General features: G+C 46.6%; 2 protein-coding genes across 3 annotated transcripts in view; one reads left to right on the top strand and one right to left on the bottom strand.

The window, feature by feature from the left end:
* Positions 1-6,601, bottom strand: part of atad2b (ATPase family AAA domain containing 2B) — a 60,242-nt gene extending 53,641 nt beyond the window's left edge. Inside the window, exons 1-15 of one of the 2 annotated variants that reach the window (XM_062467871.1) lie at positions 6,183-6,601; positions 4,651-4,811; positions 4,477-4,508; positions 4,234-4,381; positions 4,034-4,130; positions 3,711-3,843; positions 3,459-3,611; positions 3,278-3,353; positions 3,072-3,173; positions 2,584-2,695; positions 2,337-2,452; positions 2,043-2,217; positions 1,839-1,927; positions 1,169-1,328; positions 169-259 (exon numbers count right to left, since the gene is read on the bottom strand). In XM_062467871.1, coding sequence (XP_062323855.1) covers positions 169-259; positions 1,169-1,328; positions 1,839-1,927; positions 2,043-2,217; positions 2,337-2,452; positions 2,584-2,695; positions 3,072-3,173; positions 3,278-3,353; positions 3,459-3,611; positions 3,711-3,843; positions 4,034-4,130; positions 4,234-4,381; positions 4,477-4,508; positions 4,651-4,811; positions 6,183-6,284 — 1,747 coding nt within the window. In that variant the 5' untranslated portion in view covers positions 6,285-6,601. The remainder of the gene's footprint in view (positions 1-168; positions 260-1,168; positions 1,329-1,838; positions 1,928-2,042; positions 2,218-2,336; positions 2,453-2,583; positions 2,696-3,071; positions 3,174-3,277; positions 3,354-3,458; positions 3,612-3,710; positions 3,844-4,033; positions 4,131-4,233; positions 4,382-4,476; positions 4,509-4,650; positions 4,812-6,182) is intronic. The other variant, XM_062467872.1, reaches the window with a different exon arrangement.
* Positions 6,602-7,433: 832 nt separating this feature from the next.
* ubxn2a (UBX domain protein 2A) lies at positions 7,434-11,994 on the top strand. Its single transcript, XM_062467959.1, has 7 exons — positions 7,434-7,496; positions 7,935-7,992; positions 8,234-8,358; positions 8,767-8,876; positions 9,290-9,427; positions 10,110-10,271; positions 11,040-11,994. The coding sequence occupies exons 1-7, from the start codon at positions 7,473-7,475 to the stop codon at positions 11,221-11,223; spliced, it is 801 nt and encodes a 266-aa protein (XP_062323943.1). The 5' UTR covers positions 7,434-7,472; the 3' UTR covers positions 11,224-11,994.
* Positions 11,995-12,267: the final 273 nt, after the last annotated feature.

Genomic DNA, 12,267 nt, shown 5'->3' with positions numbered 1-12,267 from the left:
TGGGGAGACCAAGGGCTTCGGGTGGTTATCACGCTCAGAACAGACATGGATGCCTGATGACTGGTGAACCCTGGTGATATCTACACCTCCAGGTGTGGTAACACCACCACCGCCCACCCCCCACAACTGGAAAGGTAAACGGATATCCTTCCATCTGTCACGTCTTACCGACACATTTCTCTGCCAGCTCCTCTACAAACGGCTCTGCCAGTCTGGGGTTCCAGTCCCGCGTGTGGATGTCTAGGATTTGTTTTCTTGCCTGAAGCGATAGAGAGAACATTTAGAAACTCAGAGGGGGGGGGGGGGGGGGAAATGAGATGAACCACACGACTCAGCTATTCAGCTGATCAATGAATCCGAGTGCTGGGGTGGGACTAGAGCCTGCAACCCTCCCGCCCCACAGTGAGGGTGAATACTCTGGACCTGGATTATCTGGGGTCTGCTGCCGGGGTGAACCGACGATGGCACAGAGATCGGGCTTTGATTACCCGCAATCTCACTGTGAGGACGGACTGCAGGAGGCAGCCAATTAGACACGACTCTGCGGGAGGAGAAACGTGTGGGGCACTGCTGGACTAAAGGATCATTCTCCCACGCACTCGCACACACATGCACACACACACCTTCTTGGTCGATACACAGAACTCGGAATGAATCTTCCACAAACTCCCGTCGTTCAGTGAATGTTTGTCTTGTCTACATGCGCACCACAGGCCCAAAAACACAAGCACGGTCTCCAGAGCCTCACTAATAAGCTGGAGGGCTGTGGATACTTATGCCTTACAGGGGGGAAACCGCTGTGTGTCTACAAGCACACCACCTATTCTCAATACGGCTCCAGCTGGGGGTGTGAACATGTGCTCTGCTCTCCCACTAAATGGAATGCTGTAGAGGAGGCCCAAGGGAGGGGCTCACGCAAGAAAACCCAACATTACTAGAAGTAAGTGCCCCCCCCCCCCCCCCCCCCGTGACGCTGTTGTGGTGCTTCTGTTGTCCTCCCCCGTACAACACGACGACGAGAACTGCAAATGTCCTGTGGCCATTAAAACTGCCTGACATCCCCCCCTCCCAGTAAGCACATCCTCCAGCCTGGTCCTGTCCCGTGTTCCTCTGGGCCGCCAGACCCCGAGGTGCCTGGCGGCGTGACCTCCACCCCACCTCCCCTCACCTTTTTGTCGGGCAGGTTGAACAGAAACTCCCGGTCAAAACGCCCGGGTCTCCTGAGTGCAGGGTCGATAGAGTCAAGTCTGTTAGTAGCACCGATGACCACTATCTCTCCTCGACTGTCCAACCCGTCCATCAGGGCCAGCAGCGTGGACACGATTGAACTAGGGAGAGACGGACGGGTGGGGTGAGAGGAGGTACGACAGCATGTTACGATCAAGCACGTGTTCCAATTGGAGAGAAATAGCAGGCATGGTTAGTTAGGGGTGGGGGGGGAAATCGATTCACATTTGAATCGCGATTCAGTCTTCTAGTGATTCACATCGATTCAGAAATGTAAAAAATTGATTATTGTTATTATTTTTTGCGTATTTCTTTTATTTCTTTCTAATTTTTTGGGATTCAAAATCGCGAATAGATTTTTTATTGATTCGTGATCCCAATAATCGATTTGAATCGCATTGTGAGATACCAAACGATTCCCACCCCTATGGTTAGTATGGTTGTATGTTTGCTATAATAAACAAAACACTGAGCGCTCGGGTGAGTTAATGAACCGTGCGGTAGTGTGAGGATCCGGGCCCTCACCCGGGCCTAGGGTGACCACCCGTCCCGCTTTGCATTGGATCGCAAAGCAGGACGGGCAGTCACCCTACCTGGGACCTCTGCCTTACCTGTGGATTTGGTCCTGTCTGCTGGAACGCACTGGGGCCAGCCCATCGATCTCATCAAAGAAGATGATGGAGGGTCTCATTAGATACGCCTAAGAGAGGAAGGATACGCAGCCGTCACAACCTCTCACACAGTCAACACTTAAGATGATGTGTCTAGTCTAGTAATCCCCCCCCCCCAGGAACAGAGTATTTTCATTGGCTAACCTGGTCAAAAAGAAGGCGCAGCTGTCGCTCTGATTCGCCGACCCACTTGCTGAGGCAGTCAGCTCCTTTCCTCATGAAGAAAGACACCTTCTTGTCGCCCTGGCTGCATTCGTTAGCCAGTGCTCGCGCTACCAGTGTCTTCCCTGTTCCCGGGGGCCCATAGAACAGACACCCTCTACAGGGCAGAGTCAGGAAGAGAGGAGGAAGGGGGGTGAGGGGTCAAATGTGGGGTTATCACACAAATATAGCCTATAAGACAACATATGGTGCTTGGAACAGAAATGTAGTACTTACCTTGGCGGCTGAATCTTGAACTTCTCAAAGACCTCTGGGTAGAGCAGAGGGAACACCACCATCTCTTTCAGAGACTGGATGTGGTTACTGAGGCCACCCACGCTGTCAAACTTCACCTGGGGAGAGAAGTAACGTGTGAGCTTACAACACAAACACAAAGTGGCCATCTGGTTTGTGAGTGGCTTGTGTGAAGCAGCCCTGTTGGAGAGAGAGAAAGCACGGCGGGGTCTGGGCCCTTTGCCCTCACCGAGTTGTCCAGGTTCATGGGGTCCACGTCTGCTAGGCTGGCACCCACCTTTGCCCTGTCCCGCAGCACCCCGCTAGCCAGATCCTCTGCCCGCAGGTTCACAGGTAAACACCTGCAGAGGCAGGAAGAGCACAGGTTACAGGTTGAAAGAGAGAGCAAGAGAGAGAGAGACAGAGAGAGAGAGAGAGACAAGGAGAGAGACAAGAGGGAGAGACAAGGAGAGAGACAAGAGGGAGAGACAAGAGGGAGAGACAGACAGGGAGACAGCCAGGGAGACAGCCAGGGAGACAGACAGGGAGACAGACAGGGAGACAGACAGGGAGACAGACAGGGAGACAGCCAGGGAGACAGACAGGGAGACAGACAGGGAGACAGACAGGGAGACAGACAGGGAGACAGACAGGGAGACAGACAGGGAGACAGAGCGAGAGAGACAGAGAGAAAGAGACTGGCAGACAGTCAGGCGTCAGAAGGAGGTGAGATGTCACCTGTTTCTGGCCCGGGTCATGCTCTTGCTCTTTCTCCTCTCAAACCTCTCTTCGTCAGAAGACGAGGTGGTGTCGCTGCTATGGATGGCGTGCTTCTTCACTCTGTGACAGAAATGAGCCGACAGCACCGTCAACACAGCGTGTTGACAACACCCGTCTCACGCAGTAGATTCTACAGAAAAAGATTCCCAAGATCGCCGTCTTACCTTATATGGCTTCTTCTGGCAGGTGATCTGTGGGTGTCGAACACAGACGGGTTGCTCTGCTTCCTGTTCACTGGCTCTGAATAGAAATCCCAGTGGGGTTTAGGACTGTGATTTCATGAATTCTGTAGATCTAGGAATTTGTTGTTACATCCAGAGTTTGGGAAGATGATTTTGTGTTTACCAATAGGGGGCGCCTCGTATCGCTGAACTGTCTTGCGCTGCCTCAGGTTGTAGGGCCGATCGTCCCCCTCTCCAGCCTCCTCGGCTTCATCTCCTTCATCATCCTCGTCATCCTCATCATCGTCCTCCGCCTCCTCTTCCTCCTCGTGGGACTCTTGAGCCGCCAGACCAAATGTAAGGAAGGTTACCTTAATGCCAGCGTAAATAAAACATAGATCTCTTTCTTCACCGACAACTAACATAAAAGACTGACCTTCCGTCCCCTCCTCCTCTTCCTCCTCTTCCTCATCCGTCTTGCTCAGGACTTTGTGGTGCGTCTGCATGCTGAAGGTGTTCCTGCGCATCGCTTTCCTCCTCTTCACCCGGGAATACATGTCCATATTTTCCTAAAGGAACGGGTCATCAGATGCAGCTACAATCATGTCTTCCATCGCGCCCCACTGTCTCTAATCCATGACGCGTGACTGAAGGGGGTCTAGCGTTTCATATCAAATGGTCGTAGGAATCCCTTGGAGTGTGGGGGGGGGGGGGGGGGTTATGGCTAAAGGCTTTGCACGCGTGCAGTGCCAGACTCACCACCTCTGTGTCGGTCCACATCCGGAGTCTCTCCACCTCTCGGCTCTGCCTGATGCTGCTGATGTTGTCCATCTCCTGCAGAACGGCCTCGGCGGTACTGAGACACGGACGCACAGTGACACAACCGGTTCACAACGTTGCTCACGAGGTATAGGCCAAGCGTGTGGAGCGTGTGGTGTGTGTGTGTGGTGTCTGCGTACCTGTTGACGAGCTGGTCGAACAGCAGACTCTGGTTGAGGTGTTCGAAGCGGCTCTTCTTCACTCGGCAGCTTCTCTGCAGCTCCACGTGGCCGTTCATGTGGGCGCGGTCTCCCCCTCCAGCCTCCTCTTCCCTCTGACTCTTATGGGCTGAAGGAGCACCAAGAGAAAAAAGGCACAGGTCAGACAAGGGCTCACTTAAAACCCAACATCTGAAACAACAGTACGAAATCTGAGAAACTGACCGTGTCCGTTCTGCAAAGTACGAGAGGATAACCTGGGGAAGAAAGAAGGATATGTGAGAATTTCAGCAGATTTTGTACAAGGCTTAGGGTAACCCCTCAACGGCACGGACAGACACACATCTGAGATTCTGGACTTGAACCCACGACCCATCACAGGCCACCGGTCCCCCTTACCTGGTACGGTAGGTGGGCCTGTCCCAGCTCACCCTCTGGCCCTTGCTCTGTGGCGAAGGGGATGTGTCGCTGGAGCTGGGCATCGACTGCCTGCGTGTTCGTTTTGAGGGCGGGGACATCCGGGGGCTTGAGGGACTGCTCACATCACTGCCTGGCTCCTTCTGAGGAAACACAAGTACAGTGCTCAAGAAAAACCCCACACAGATGGAGAGACACACAGAAAGAGAGAGAGACAGAGACAGACACCCACACACAAAGAGAAAGAGAGCCAGGGAGAGAGAGAGAACTTATTCTTGGAAAAGTGTAAGGCAACTCAGTCTTGAAGTTCTCAGTGAACTGAGAATGATATAAGACACTGAGCTAGACTTCACAGCTCCACTAAATAACATGGAGGACAGATAGTGTGTCCTTGTCCTACATGGTCTGCATCAGTCACAATTCTTTGTTGATACGACAACAAGTATGTTGTGTTGGTTTAGATTAGAAATGACTGTATATATAGAGGTTATTCTGACTGACAGTTAGGCTGGCAAGAGAGCAAGTTTTGTCTATTACACCACAGTGACAGTTGTGTTGGCCTCTCATTATATCAATATACCCTTCACTAACAGCTGAGACGTTCTTCAAACTATTCTTGTTTGAGTGTGTTTTAAAGTTAGGAGATAGTTTAATATATGTGTCTTTCATTGGAAGTTGTTGCATTCGTATGGTGTTGTGAATTGATAGTCTAACTAGCTGCCGCTAGTTCATGTTCAGAATAGTGATTGACAACTGATAGCTTTCGTTAGCTTCTACTAGCTAGCCTAGCCGGCTAACTATCAGTCAATAATATAAGTTAGTCAACGGTACTTTGCGATAAACTATTATCCAAGTTAGGTAGCTAGCACTATCCATGTCCTCCATAGGATCACACCAATTCCTAAACACACACAGCTCGTAGATAGCCCCTGTCAACAACAGCCCTCGACTCACAACACTATAAACAAAAAAGTTCACCGAGTTCAACTTTCTAACTGGCTAAATAAAGGACTGTAGACAGCCAAGTGGGGGGTTAGGACTCCCTTCCCCCACAGCTATCTTCTTGCAACTAGGATATCGAATTTATTATGATGACATAAATTAACGACCAATGTCATAACGTAAAATGTCAGAATATGCCCATGTTTACTCCGGTGTTTATAATGTTTTTCAGGTTAGTGACACAATAAAGCTACAACGCGGTAGCATGCTAATTCACCCCCTTCATCCGGTACCGGCTGAGCTAGCTACAACACAAAGAGAACTCAACTTGAAGCATTCAGCTAGCTCGGTAGCAGGCCAATCCGTCAGCAGTACCAAGCAGCTAGTGCAAGTGAGACGCTGTTTCAACAATGAATGCAATATCTTTATTATTTGTCGAATTAATTTGGTTGGTGTCAAATGCAGCAAATTTTGTTTCTTACGAATATTGAACGCGAGAAAGCTCAAACCGAGGACACGGCCAGCTAGCCAACTAGCCTAGCACTATCTAAAGAATAGAACCCGGCTCTTACATGTTCCTCAGAGTTCGGGTGATTCCTGGCAGACGACCTGGTCCTGGATGAAATAAAGGGAATACTTGGCTCAAACCGAGAGCTCTTTCTTGTGTTCACCATGATTTCTACTCGTCTTTACCGTTGTTATGTCTATATATTTGTATTAAACACTGCCTCAGTGAGCACAGCATTGAGGCGCCATTTCTCTTTCTTTCTCGCTCGCTCCTGTCAGCAGGCAAGCAGGCTCGCTCGCCCTCTTCCGCTTTGCTCAGCCCAAGAGCAGTGCCACAAGTTACTTCTTTTAACAGTTATATCTCTTATTGGCGGCTGACAATTTGCTATAAATTCTATAAATTGTCAACTTTACTTTATTTCGTAATTAAGCATTCCTCGAGTTTAATACACCCCTGAGAGAACATGCGCGAGGTCACGTAGCAGGGGGGGAACAGCCTTCTGATCCCTTCCATACCGCGACCGTGGCCTGGATTATGAGAACTCCCACAATTAGACTAAACGGTTGTCCTGACGACTGGATTAGACAGAAACTAATCTGTTATTATGTACATTTAAAACACAAGTCCAAGACACTCTAGGTGAAACTAGGTAGACTAGAGGGGAGGGGGGGATCACAGTGCAGTCACATTATTTCTGTAGCCTACCAATGCACTGAGGACTTTGAGATCGTGTCAATCGGCGAGCCACGTGCGCATAAGAGGAAGTTTGTTTACATTTGAGCATCTAGGGTCCATGGCATACTGTGCAAGACCAACATAGGGATGAGTACATTGTTTTCCACAGCAATACTCAGAATCAAAACAAAAGTATTATGTGAATCATTTCGTTCGTGGGTGGGTATAGGCCCACATAATATGCGTACACACATTTGTAAATAGCAGGCGCGAGCGCGCGCACTCCCACAAGGACAGCAAACTGAAAGAAGCTCTTATAAATGCATGTGAATCGAACTGTTGTCATTGCTGTCTGGTAAAAACTCAGTATATTTATTAACATAGTAACTATTATTTTACAATATTGATCATTAGATTTATAAAAAAAAACACAAAACATAGTACGCCTAGGCTTTATATATATATATATATAGATCGTTTTATATGGCATTGGACATATAAGACATAGCCTATATTTAACATAGTAAAATGTTCGCGCTTTATAAATTCCTTATAATATTGAACAGCGTTTTCAAAGCCCAACCCATTCTGTGGCGTTCTCGGTTGAAGTGAGAAAACGGCTGCTACGTCACCAGCACCGCTTGCAAAACAAAAACTTACGCCCTTGTATCTGTAGCTCATGGAACGAATAAAACACGATCAGGTAAATGGCAGGCGTTTGCAGATTATGTATGACTATGTTTGAACATCTGCTAAATAAGTGGCGTGTCATCGCAGGTATAGGCAGTGTTTGATTTAAACTGCTTAAACTGTATTCGTTCGTTCCTGTGTACGGCTGACGTGCTTTATAAAATCTTGATGTGTGGCCTACTGCACTGCAACATGGAAACATCGTGGTTAGAATAAAATGTAATGCAGTCTATTCAGTGTACAGCGACTTGTTATATAGAATTGTCATACGGATTTCCTATGTGGAGGACAAGTGTATGTTTATGCTGTGAATAATTGCGTACGTAGTGTTATGATCTGTGATTACGTAATGACTCGAATGGTGAAATTTTACTCGACTTTCAAGGTTGATATGTTGATTTGTAATTGATTGAACTACAGTTTTTCATAGTAGCCTATTTCATTCTTCCAGATAGTTGACAAAACATGCAAAGAAAGATTTAGAGAGAGAACGAGAAAGATGGAAATAGGTGAGTAGTCTGAGATTGTGAGTACAATGTTTCTTTTGAACAAAAAAAGCATTATTACCTAAAATTAAAATACTGTGGTGTAAGACATTATTCCTTCAATGTAACTTATAATAGATGCATTGATGATACATGGATATTATTGCTTCACAGAGACATATCAATATGTCACTGACACAACAGGTGCTCTAGATGTACTAAATAAACGTGTGAATTTAGGAAAAGGCGTCCTAATAGACTGTAGTTTCTAGTGCTGATGGCAGAGGGAGGGAGGAGGAAGAGGAGGCACCTATCAGACGCAGCTTCTCTGTGGAGGATCTTCTGGATGAGGTGGAGAAGATCAGCAATGTTGCCTCAGGAAGTTCAAAGGTTAGAAATCATACACCACCTTATTATTTTTTTGCTTTTTAGTTTATACCCTACACTTCCAAACCTACACTACCATTACATGAAATAATATACAGTATAGACCTATGTATCTGCACAGAAGTGTGTTCTACCAGCCCTCTTTCTGTAAATTAACTGGAATCTGAAGTCTTTGTAAAGAATACATTAATGTTGTTTTTATTTCCCCCCCCCATCAACCACATCTAAGCTATCAGGCACAGTGAACAAAAAGAATGCTACAGTGCAACCATTGCAAATTCACACGCATCACAATAAGTAACAGACTGCCAAGTGCTGCTTTCGGTGCCCTTGGGGAAAGCAAAACAGAATTTAGTCTAAGTGAAATATGTAATTGAGGATTTGGCATCACCGTGGAGGTTTGTGTTTCAGGTCGAGATGGTGGTGAGGCTCTGGAAGGACGGCTTCACTGTCAACGACCAGGAGTTTCGTAGCTACTCCATACAACAGAACCAGGACTTCCTGGAAGCCATCAAACGAGGGTGAGCTCTGATACGACTCAGAAAACACTGTAGAGCCTGGACCTGTGACTGTAGACCTATCAATCAAACAATCAATTATTTACTTGTTTTAAGCGAGGGATGTTCTCACCGTCTTAAGAGGAAAGTTGGCAGTGCCACAGACAAACACTGCAAGAGAAACTGGACGTGATTCAATATTTACATTTAGTCATTTAGCAGACGCTCTTATCCAGAGCGACTTACAGTAAGTACAGGGACATTCCCCCCGAGGCAAGTAGGGTGAAGTGCCTTGCCCAGGGACACAACGTCATTTGACACGGCCAGGAATTGAACCGTCAACCTTCTGATTGGTAGCCCGATTCCCTAACCGCTCAGCCATCTGACCCCATGATATTGACGCATGTTGGTGTGCTCTCTGGTGTGCGGTGTCACAGGGAGCTGCCTGTGGAGCTGGAGAGCAGGGCGGAGGAAGAGGAGCTGGAGATCAACGTAGAAGACCTGACGGAGGAGACGTACGTCCCCAAAAAGAAGACCTTCCACCCCTTCAGTGGGCGGGGCTACAGACTCGGCAGGTGAGATGCGTTCACTGACAGAATGGTGTCAGGGAGGATATTTTTAACATCAGAGGTACTTTCCACCCCAGACGGCTTCTTTTCTCTCACAGATCTGAAGCGACTGGATAGAAATGTGTTGCAGAGTTTACATATATATTATATATATGTAATATAATATATATAGTAATATATAATGACACCTATACTCTCACGTGGCTTCCACTGCTTGAACTGACATTCGCCAACTCTGACCCGAGTTGAACTTTGGATTCCTGTGTTTCGACACCCATTGGCACTTTTCTTGATGTATGACTATGTTTAGCCTTTGTTCTGCACCTCTCTTTCACCAACCGTATCTGGAGGAGGGGATCCCTCACTGAATTGCTCCTCCCAAGGTTTCTTCCATTTTTTTCTCACATTAGTTTTTCTGGGAGTTTTTCCTCGTCTGTCTTGAGGGTTTAGGTTGGTGGAGGGGCAGTTTTATGTGCGTATGCGAAACCCTTCGTGACATTGCTTGTAAAAAGGGCAATACAAATACATTTGATTTGATCTCCGGAAAGGGCAACCAATGTCATTGGAATTGAATTCTCCAAGTCATGAGACAACATTAACGAGAGTGTAATACTATTACTTACCACTAGGTGTCCATCTAGCTCAACAGTTCCCTAAAGGTGCATTATGTTCTGACCCGCTCCTATAGTGTTGCTCCCAGGGTAGTAGCAAGGTCTCCATCCATCCATGAGGATGGAGAGTCACCACCGGTTCCCATGGTGACACTCGACCATGCCCTCCCTGTCACCTCGCTGCAGATCTGGTTGGCTGACGGCAGGAGGCTGGTTCAGCGGTTCAACCTATCACATCGGTGGGTTCTGTTCTAAATATTTATGCATTCAGCTGAATTAGGTTTATTAATACTAGATAGATGCCAATGGTATAAATAGATGTTTTATCAATAGTAGGTAGCAACTGTGTAACAGTGTTTTTTAATAATGGACAGTTTTGCATTCGTCTGTTTATAACGATTGAGATTTATGAAGGTGGATGATCCACTTGAAGTAATACAATTATTTCGTATTATTAATTGTAGTTCTACATCTGTCCCAGTGTATGTTACCAACATGGACTCTGTAGGGTATCATATTGTATAATTCAAAGCTGAAGCACACATGACGGTTGGAGATGACGTCATGCTTGATCCTGGCGTGGACCAGGGTCTGAGTGCAGCACTGTGCATGTCATCCTCCGCTGCACAGGGCTGCAGAAAACATAATCTGAGAGATGGCGATGGCGTGGATCTATAAAATCCCTAGAGAGGGATTGCGTAAGATGCAGCTTTTATATAACAGGGTTAGTGGAGGGGAAAAGGCCAGAGCGCAAAGCTGGTATAAATGTGAGCAGAATCACTATAGACTTGGCTTGAGGGTAATGAATAATAAACAGTTAGAGGACAGAGAATTTGTGTGGGTCTGAAAAACTGTTCAACGTTGCCTCAAGCAATGCTTAATTTATTATTCCCAAAAGAAAAACACCCTGTTGTATTATTATTGAACTTGTGGTAGCCCTGATACCTGTGTTTTTCAAATGTGTAAAACAATGACATGATACATCTGTGAAACACTGTGACCACTAGGATCAGTGACGTCCAGGACTTTGTGTCTCGCTGCCAAAGGAATGGCCCCCCTTTCATACTGACGACATCACTTCCCTTCCGAGAGCTCCTGGAAGAGGAGCTGAGTCTGGAGGAGGCCGACCTGGCTCATGCCGTCATCGTCCAGAGGCCCCTGAACACACAGCCCCCCTTCGGACACTCCTGACCAATCACGATGCTCACTGAGACCTGCAATGTACACAGCTTGTCTGAGCCACTGCAAAGCACCCCGAGTCACAGCCGGCCTGGGGAACACACACACAAACACACAGGGCCCTGATATTAAACCCCTCTGCATTCATAGCAACGTTTGGGGGAAACCTTAATTTCTCTCCTCTGGTCGGTCTAGAGTGGCAATCAACATAAACACACAGTGCACTGTGCCTACAGACTCACACACATAAATTGCCAAGACAGAGTTTGCAACACTTAGGAAAAATCTAACCGTGGATGTCCAGGGAGACGTTCCAGTCTGTCATCTCATATGTGGGCATATGTGAAGCCCTCTGTGACATGCTTGCGTGTAAAAAGGGCTATACAAATAAATTTGATTTGATTTGATCTCCCACAAACACGCCTCCTCGCTGATGGCAAGTCTTCCAATACTGTGACTGTCACTAGAATGAGAACACACATCTGGTTATGGGGCATTTGAATTTGTTAAAATAATAAGTCGAAAGTGTGAATAGAGAAGGGGTGATATTACAGTATTCTCTTACAGTATTTTGCTATAGTAAATTTGTTTCAGAAAACTGAATGATTTGCCTAACCATTTTCATAAACCCACAAATTATTTTGTGTTGTCTGCATTTGAGATGAGAACTTTCTTGTTTGTATAAGGATGTGGCTCTATGTTATAGAACTCAGTTTAAATGTACAAATTTTATTTCAAAGAAGAAACATCATACTTCACATTAAATAACTTGGAACTGTTTAACGGCACAGTATTTCTTTGAGTGCATTGTAGATAGTTTGTGCTTTGGTAGTTAATGAGAAATTATGTTAAATATGGAACAGGGTGTATAATACTGAAAGATAGGGTGAAATAGAGACTAATTCATTTTAAAGACTGCACTTTATAAAGTGTTTTTTTCAGCTCGTGCGGTATGTGGATGCAACCTTGTCTTGGGAAGCCGAATGCCATTATCCATCTTCAATATTTAAAGCTACAGGAGGGAGTGGGATGCAGGCCTAGGGCCTAGTGCTGTAT

Source organism: Osmerus eperlanus, chromosome 8 (genome assembly GCF_963692335.1).
Source record: "Osmerus eperlanus chromosome 8, fOsmEpe2.1, whole genome shotgun sequence".
Lineage (NCBI taxonomy): Eukaryota > Metazoa > Chordata > Actinopteri > Osmeriformes > Osmeridae > Osmerus > Osmerus eperlanus.
The sequence above is the reverse complement of the archived record's forward strand: the minus strand, read 5'-3'. Positions and strand labels throughout refer to the sequence as shown.

What these genes read in the sequence shown, in the direction of transcription:
- ubxn2a (XM_062467959.1), top strand. Translation starts at nt 7,473, where the DNA reads ATGGAACGAATAAAACACGATCAG. An exon ending in AACGAGAAAGATGGAAATAG is followed by an intron (nt 7,993 to 8,233) that starts GTGAGTAGTCTG and finishes AATAGACTGTAG; the next exon opens with TTTCTAGTGCTGATGGCAGA. An exon ending in CGGTTCAACCTATCACATCG is followed by an intron (nt 10,272 to 11,039) that starts GTGGGTTCTGTT and finishes TGTGACCACTAG; the next exon opens with GATCAGTGACGTCCAGGACT.